The 8,532-nt window shown below is 37.2% G+C and overlaps 2 protein-coding genes across 2 annotated transcripts in view; one reads left to right on the top strand and one right to left on the bottom strand.

Moving 5' to 3' along the window:
• Positions 1–388: 388 nt before the first annotated feature.
• Positions 389–2,242, top strand: LOC149070472 (protein fem-1 homolog C-like). Its single transcript, XM_089248867.1, has one exon. The coding sequence runs from the start codon at positions 389–391 to the stop codon at positions 2,240–2,242; it is 1,854 nt and encodes a 617-aa protein (XP_089104993.1).
• Positions 2,243–5,882: 3,640 nt separating this feature from the next.
• Positions 5,883–8,532, bottom strand: part of LPCAT (lysophosphatidylcholine acyltransferase) — a 29,929-nt gene continuing 27,279 nt past the window's right edge. Inside the window, exon 14 of the mRNA XM_089248997.1 lies at positions 5,883–6,204. Coding sequence (XP_089105123.1) covers positions 6,083–6,204 — 122 coding nt within the window. The 3' untranslated portion in view covers positions 5,883–6,082. The remainder of the gene's footprint in view (positions 6,205–8,532) is intronic.

Here is an 8,532-nt window from a genome sequence, read left to right as displayed (position 1 = left end):
GAAAATTGGACTAGAATGAGTAAAGGACAGTAAAATTTTTGCAGCCCACAAGCGACAAAACTACAAATTCGCCTCTGGAGGTGATTCATATTGGCTGAAATATATAGCTGTCGATTTAATGCCAGACAAGAAAAAGAGTTACGTACGTAACCAGTCTGGTTGGCAACTTTCCAGCGTTTAAAACGTACCAGTGATAGAGGGCGCTTCTCTATGCAAGGTATGGTATGTATAACGTTCTTCGAAGTATGCATCACGTCTTCTCCCGCTTCTCATTCCTGCATCAGTAGCTGTTGATGTCCAGACCTGATGGCTTTTCCTTTCTCGATTGAAATTCGTTGCATTTGCGCTTTTTCTCTTCTTTTTGACACTTGTGAACATCACGAATGTCATGGATCTAACGACTCGTATGCACTTTGCGGTGGCAGAAGGTTCCCTGGAAAAGTTGGAGAGTCTTTTATCCGAAAAATCTCCAGAGGAAGTTACGAAGCTTGCTTCGGCTGATAGGAATGGTGCTAGCATGCTTGCGATGGCGTGTGCATATGGACATCTCGAAGTAGTGAGGTACTTGATTGAAAATTGTCACGTAGACGTAGAAAGGACGGCTAGCATACCCAGTCTCAGTAATAGTACAGAGACCGCATCTCCATTGATGTGGGCAGTACGATCTCGCCATCATGCCATCGTGAATACACTAATAGAATTCAATGCTTCGGTGAACTGTACAGCCAAAAGCAACTTGACACCGGTAAAGACAGCATGCGCTCTCGGGGACTATGAAATGGTCTTGATGTTGATCCAAGCGGGCGCGGACATCGAATTAGCTGATGAAAACGGTTCAACTTGCTTGATGGAGATTGCCTACAATGGCGATTGGAAAATAGCAAAACTACTCTTACGACTTGGTGCTGATGTGAACAGGAAGAATATATTTGGCAACAGCGCTCTACACGTTTGCGCCGCATCTGGCCAACTGGAAATTTTGAAACTCGTATTGGATCATGGAGCTGTCATGGAGGAAGATCATTTCGGCGTGTCTCCGCTCATGACAGCTGCAATATTTGCCAAAAAAGATGTAGTGGATTATATTATCCGTTCACTATCGTGTAGTGTGACCGAACAGATAATTGCCTTCGAACTTTTGGGTGCAGCCTTCGTGGACGTGTGTAGTGACACGGAAAATGCTGTCAAAATATGGAAACACGCGATGGATCTCAAACGCAAAGAGAATAACATGCCTGTTCTGAGCAACAATTCGACCATTCGCAACTTCGTGGATGCTATAGAAGTGGCATCGTTTGAACAATTGGAAGAAATAGCGTCTGATCGCCTAGCATTGGACACTCAAGCTCTACTTATCAGAGATAGAATCTTAGGTCCTGTCCATCCAGAGACTGTGAAAAGCTTTCTCCGAAAAGGTGATACTTACATATACACTGGTGATCATAATCGAGGTATGCAGATGCTGCTGTACGCTCTGGACGTGCAGCAAGCGGTCCGTCCCCCTTACAATGAAATAACTGTGGACATTGTATTGAATATATTTCAGATACTAAAATACATGAGACTTAATTCATGGAAATGCACAACGGTATTGCCGGTGATAATTTTGAGTGACATCATGGAGGTATTTCGCCGAATTATTATTGAAATTGAGAAAAGTAAGGAATTTGGCTCGAACAGTATCTGCTGCAGTCAGCGCATCAGAATTTTCGGCATGACATCACAGCTCATAGGCTTCACGATCGAATTAAAGCCTAAAGTACCTAAGAATGACTTTGCTCTCATGAAGGATGTAATACGTCAATTAGTCAAGACGAGCCCCACAGGAGCCGGAAACGAAACGCTACTGCACGAGGCCTGTTCCCGAAAATATTATACGGATTTATGGAACCCAAATTTCATTTCTCCCGCATTAAATGTCGTAGAGCTGCTGTTGGACACGGGATCGTGCCCTTGGGCCACTGACATCCATGGTAACACACCTCTTCACGTCACCGCGGCAAATAGGCCCAGTTCTAAAGATATTTTCAAAGCACTCTTGGACCATGGTGCTCACTTGGATTTCAGGAACGCGGACAGGAAAACTGCACTGGAACTCTGCGATTCTCATATTTCGCTAGATATAGATCCTTTCCAATACAGTGATCTTCAGTGCATGTGCGCAAATGTAATTCGGAAATCGAACATTCCGTTTCGTGGCATCGTTCCTGAAAAATTGGAAAATTTTTTGGAAAACCATTGATGAGAGATCATTATAATGATTTTGATTGGAATTTCCGTAATTATAACGCAACTGCCCACATGAGATGAATTTTCTTTTATTTTGGTATTTTCTCTTTTTTTTTTCCTACTTGTTTTCCAGTTTAAATTTAGAAATTGAATATTTTCCTCCTGATTGATATTCACGCTACCCCGTTATTCTTATGGGCTATACCAGGATTTTTCACTTTACTCCAATGCCGAGTTTAATCCAGGGGTCTCCACCCTTTTAGACAGTGCGGGCCAAATTCTCACTTCCCACGAAACCCGCAGGCCCCCACACCAACTTATACGGTAGTATTCCTAAGTAAGATAGATTCCATTTACAAGAATTTAATATAACTGCAATGGTGTCTTAACAGATTGGCCGAATACTGCTCAGATTACAAACAAGGGCCCCAAAATAATTGAAGATTTTTATTTGTTAGGAAATCTTTTATTTTACTATTTCTGAAATTCATTTTTGATCAATTATTTCTTTTAATAATTCGGAAATTACTTTAGATAATTCTCAGATATATGTCATTTCTTTCAATTATTCGGAAAAAATTCTTCTCTAAATTAATTTTTTCACTAATTCTGAAATTATTTCTGTCACTAACTCTAAAAATATTACTTCCGAAATTCTTAAATTATTTCTTTCAGAAATTTCGAAATTATTTCTTTCATTAATTCCGAAATTATTTCTTTCAGAAATTTCGAAATTATCTTTCATTAATTCCGAAATTATTTCTTTCAATAATTTTGAAATTATTTCTGTCACTAATTTTGAAAGTTTATTTCGGTCACTAACTCTGAAGTTATTACTTTCGAAAGTTCTGAAATTATTTCTTTCATTAATTCTAAAATTATTTCTTTCATTAATTCTAAAATTATTTCTGGTACTGACGATCCACGTAATGTGTCCGATGTACAAGCGTTAATGGTAGTTGAATGGAAGCTTCATCGATTTATTATATTATCATTTTTAATTTTAATCGACTTCAAATATTTTTCAGCTTTTACACAAAACTAATCGGCGGGTAACTTGGAATAGCTCCGAGAGTTACATTGGGCCCGCGGGAAATGCGTTGAAGTCCCTTGTTTTAGTCAGCCTAATATTAATATATTTGGCAGTAAATGAATTTTTGTTTGTCTGTCTCTCTCTATCTCTCTCTCTCTCTCTTTCTTTACACTTCGAACGAGATATAAGTAACCACTTTTATCCAATAACTGACTCAAACCGCCAGGCTTTCAGGTAGCTTTTAATCGGGAAAAATGTCCCAAATGTTAACGTCACACACTATCCTTGAAGACGTTTGATAAATCCCATTTTCCGCAACATAATTTCAGAATATGTTGCTAGGAAAGTTCGAAGTTTCTTCAGTTTGATTGTTGGATTTAGTGGTTTGTGTGTGTGATGTGATCTCAGAAAATCATCCGAATAACGTGTGCTGTCATCTATCGAATAAACAGACAAATATTATCATTATAATTTATTTTATGTACTGTAGTTGCAAAAAATTTGAATTATTTCCATTTTTCAGATATTACAGGGAACGAATACATACGACGTTTTACTAATTAATTTTATCAAATACAAATTTTTTTGCGAAAGTAATAGTATGTAAATGTTCATCTAAAATTAAGGTAATTATATTTATGTAAACACAATTTTTCGTTTTATGGCGGTGTTTTTCAGAAGTGTCAAATTGCTAGCACATGAGTAGGGTATCCAAGTCACGTGGCTGGGAAATTGGAATCTGCAGAACAATGACGCAACTGCCCATACATTTTAATTGAATTCAAAACATGTCACGTGATTCTATGAATACATGTATTAGTCCTCCTGAGGCCGGGACCTGTACAGTCGGTCGTAAACAAATTTTATGTGACCAAAACCATAATTGAAAAGAGTGAATCAATATCAAATGATATAAATAGTTGCTTTTTTGATGTATATTTATGTATGCAATACATAATAATTGTTTAAATATGTAAACAAAATATGATTACAATACAGGTACGCACATTTCACTGCTACTAATGTATAACAAATGCATTTGTTATACAGGGCGATTCTTTTTCTGCATTTTAATGGCGAACCGTTGATGCCAGAGGCATACTTTCAATTAGAAAAATATCCAAATAACGTGTAGAACTTTGATACGTCATTCACGTGGCAAATTGTTGTAGAGTTATTGTAATAAAACAAGAAAAATTAACTTTGACACTCTGCGCTCAAAAAAAAACCAATTAGAAAGTTGTATTCCTGCCTCTCCTGAGGCCAACATAAAATCCACGCTTGTAAGTACAATATTCACTGAAATATTTGAATTCGAAAAATTAAGAAAAGTTGGGAAAGAACAGCTTGAATGAGGAAAAAAAAGTGTCGCCCGTTAGATTATATGCTGTTCTTTCCAACTTTTGTATGCTTTCTGAATTGAAATATCTCCGCGAATATCGCAAACTTATAATGCGATAGAAATAATGCTCAGTTACTTTGCATAGGCATAAAACCAAATATACCCTATTGTGAATACTCGTTCCAGTTTAGGCAAAGCAGCCCATAGGGGCTTGCGGCAGCTGCAATGTTGCAATATTAATCGAAAAATAATTTTGTACAACATAGAAAAAGGTGACTGCTCCAAAACAATGAGAATGTTCTGAATAATATAAAGAATTACGAAAATCATTCGTTCTACGAAGAAACCTGAAATTATTTTCTCACTGGGCCCCGCTTCTAATAGGGACGGGCCTGGGTTTGAATTCCAAGTTGGCCACTGTACCGTTATAATGCGCAACATAAGCATTCCGTCCAAACTTGATGCTGTATTGATGACAGTCCACTGCAGCCCGAGTAGCGCAGTAGTAGTAAGATGCTCGTTTTGCACTACGAAGGTTGTTATCAAAGTCCAAGGGTTCGAATCCCGCAGAAACATTAGAAACAAGTTCTTTATCTACCGAACCTGGGGGCGACTACCGATATATAGATGACACCTTCATTTTCCGCCCAACTCCACTGGTCGGAAATTGCTGTATTTCGATGCATGACCGGAAATGGTGTTCGGTTACATAAGTAGTCCACTGTATTCGCGAAGCTAAAAAAAAAAACACGTGGGTAGTTTGAAATTCCATTCTGCTCACGAAAACGTGAGGAAGTTATAGATCTGATTTCAATAGATTTTGGGAACGTGGTTGAGAAATACAGTTGAATCCCGTTATAACGAACGCCAAGAAACCGGAGCAATCGCTTCGTTAAAACTAAATTTCGTTGTAAAGGAATTCCAGGTTATCTAGCATTATTCCTATGTAAACTTATTTGGGGAGATTAAAAAAAGTGTTCGTTAAAATGAGATTTTCGCTATAACGGTATTCGTTAAAACGGGATTCGACTGTGGAAGGTCAGTGATGAACCCTCCTTATCAGATCATCGGTTTATAAACTTACTATAGAACAAAAGGCATGCCTTTCTTCCTCTTGGGAAACCGATGATGATATCCAAAATGGTAACCGAATACCATCGATAGATTGGATGCCATCAAAGCTCTTATTTTTAGATAGAAATCAAATTTCGCACCTCGTTGTTTCAGTGTGGAATCAAAATAATAGAATGAGAACAGAAACAAACAATGGAAACAAAATACAGTTCCAATCATACCAGTAGTTTTTTCTCGGTATTTTCTGTTTCATAATTTACGATTTTCTTCACTACAAATTCACATTTTTACATTATTTACATTATTCTTTTCCCGCTCGATGCATAGCAGGACGAGGCTTCCACGGGAACTTGAGCGAAGATATTTTTATAGTACAATAATAAGATGAATGCATTTATATGTTCTTATGCACATTTCAGACCCATACTCTCTTCACTCAGCATTTTCGAATGTTTTTTCGTTTCTGTCCCATTACTCTGTTCGTTGTTCCATTGAAGATAAGTCGATGCAACCGACTTCAAACACTCTGAAAATTAAAATAATTGTCTATCAATTCAATTTTTACTAAAACTCACCCTGTAATATTTTTTTTTCCTCAAATACTGTTGATATTGTCGCTTATTTTTATATTTGCTACGACAAGGAAGCCATTAGTGGGAAAAAAGCTTGAGAACCCCAGAGCTAATTCAAAACTTTCTAACGAATAGCACAAATAACTCGAATATTAGCAGCTCTTGACTTGGGTTAACGTACCAGTCAAGAGAACAAGGTGAAAAGCAATTCTTTTCAAAAAATTTCAAATGTCCAATTATGCTAAAGTGTAGTATATATATATATATTTACTAAAAAATTTTCAAAAAAAAATGAATTTATCTTTTTATTACATTGTTTTTCAGTTAATTATTATATAACCGGGTAAAACCAAAAAAATATAATTTTGTTCGAATTAAGAAAATCTGTTTCATCATTTGCGATTATCCTTCATGCTATAATTTTGATTGTTACGAGAGGGCGAACTTAATCAAGCTGTATACGTATGCAAATTGGCGATAATACTTACGAGCACGGGAACCACTGCTATATGACTTTGGTAATTTTTTTTCGTGACACAACCCTGCCTCATTTGAGGTAACGGAAGTAAATTGCTTTGCATCAGACCGGTGTTGTCAGTGTGAGCAGTTTTATCTATCTATCTATACTAGTTGGTCCAAAAGAAGTGGAATATACCAGAACATTGCGGACGTAGTTCATGAAATACTCAAGTTATAAATTTCAATTTTATAGTACGTGGCAGTAATTCGCATTTGTCTCCTAAGTTCTTCATGGCCATATTCATGATAAAAAAGTTGCATAAATTGAGTTGAATGTCCTCAGAAAATGTGAAAACGTATCCCTTTCGTGTAGAAAAATTAGAGCACCATAAAACCTGTTTCAAAAAATTAAAACACCCGAATAAAACTGATTATTACATGGATATTTTTCATACAAATGGGCATCCACTTGTTCGAATGAGTATTTTACATATTTCCTGATTTTTTGCGCAAGCCTTGAATCCGTTGATTTCACCATTTTTTTTTTTCAATAGTGGATCCCACGGACACACCTCCTCGTGTTCCACAAAGTGTGCCACGATCCCAAGGTTATGGGGGAGGGAGAGAATTAGGAAATAAGAGAATAAAACAAATGTGTAGGAAAAAAAAATATGTATAGATATACAATAAAACCTCGAGTAACCTCACCGTTCGGACCAGGGCTGTGACGGGTAACAGAAATCTCTTAATACATATGTACAGTAACGTGATTTCACTGCGAGGTTGGGACGAAAATTAAAATAAAATACTTTAAAAGGGAATAATATATACGCATTGTGTTTATGAAAGGATGACGTCGTTCTTCACTATCCATACGAAGGTTTTTAACAACTGGCTGTTGCGAGGATGAATTTTTGGAAAGAGGAGAAGGTTCAACTGCCTTTGCGGATCCACGTCCTTTCACTTTCCGAATGAACGCCCTTAGACCACTAGACTACAAAGGCAACGAGCAACGAATCTCTCAATCTTTTCTTGGAGCTCGTGTCCACTGAGACTTGCAAGATTCTTTGCCTTTGTAGTCTAGTGGTCTAGGGAGTTGGTTCGATTCCGCGCAAAGGCAGGTGAATTTCTCTCTTTCCAAAAATTCATCTTCGCGCCAGGCAGTTGTTAAAAACCTTCACATTGTATTTAATTTCACAAAACGATCAATATAAGAGTAGTTAATGTACAGAAATGTATATTGCAATACTATAAATCTAGGTTACTGTACTTTAAAATAATCCGTCATCTTCTTCTGTGTCTTTGAGGCTCAAGCTTTCTGCTCAGCCATGTTCCGTATCTTACGCAGAAGTATGACCCGTGTTGCATTTGCCTCCTCTTGCATTTCTAACCAGTCGATGCACTTTGATAACATTGTTTTTGAGTGGCTTTTGTTTATGGTAAGTTTATGGTTAAGAACTGATCCTTCATCGTCATCAATTTCTTCTTCTTCAATGGTAGTCATACTAGAAACAATTTCATCATCGTTCGAAATTTCAAAGCCTCATCCATTTTGTCACATTCTAGCCAAACAAGACACTCATTCGAGCACACAGGCTACTCTGTCACGTCTGAGATCAGCATGTAGCATAATAGCGACTGGTTAGTGATGGGTTTGTTTCACGCCAGATCAAGCTCAACTCCTCCGCCACCGACGATTTTAAATCGATTCCGCCATCATACTTCCATTTTTATACAGAAGGCTGTAAAAGTAATCCATGAACAATTTTAAAGATGATTGTTTGTTTCTTGATACTCACGCATTTTTTTAAACGATGACGGAT

Source organism: Pholcus phalangioides, unplaced genomic scaffold (genome assembly GCF_987345545.1).
Source record: "Pholcus phalangioides strain wild (caught in Gottingen) unplaced genomic scaffold, Ppha-v1.0 ptg000021l_1, whole genome shotgun sequence".
In the NCBI taxonomy this organism is placed as follows: domain Eukaryota; kingdom Metazoa; phylum Arthropoda; class Arachnida; order Araneae; family Pholcidae; genus Pholcus; species Pholcus phalangioides.
The sequence above is the reverse complement of the archived record's forward strand: the minus strand, read 5'-3'. Positions and strand labels throughout refer to the sequence as shown.

Coding starts and splice junctions, on each gene's coding strand:
- LOC149070472 (XM_089248867.1), top strand. CDS start 389: ATGGATCTAACGACTCGTATGCACTTTGCGGTGGCAGAAGGTTCCCTG.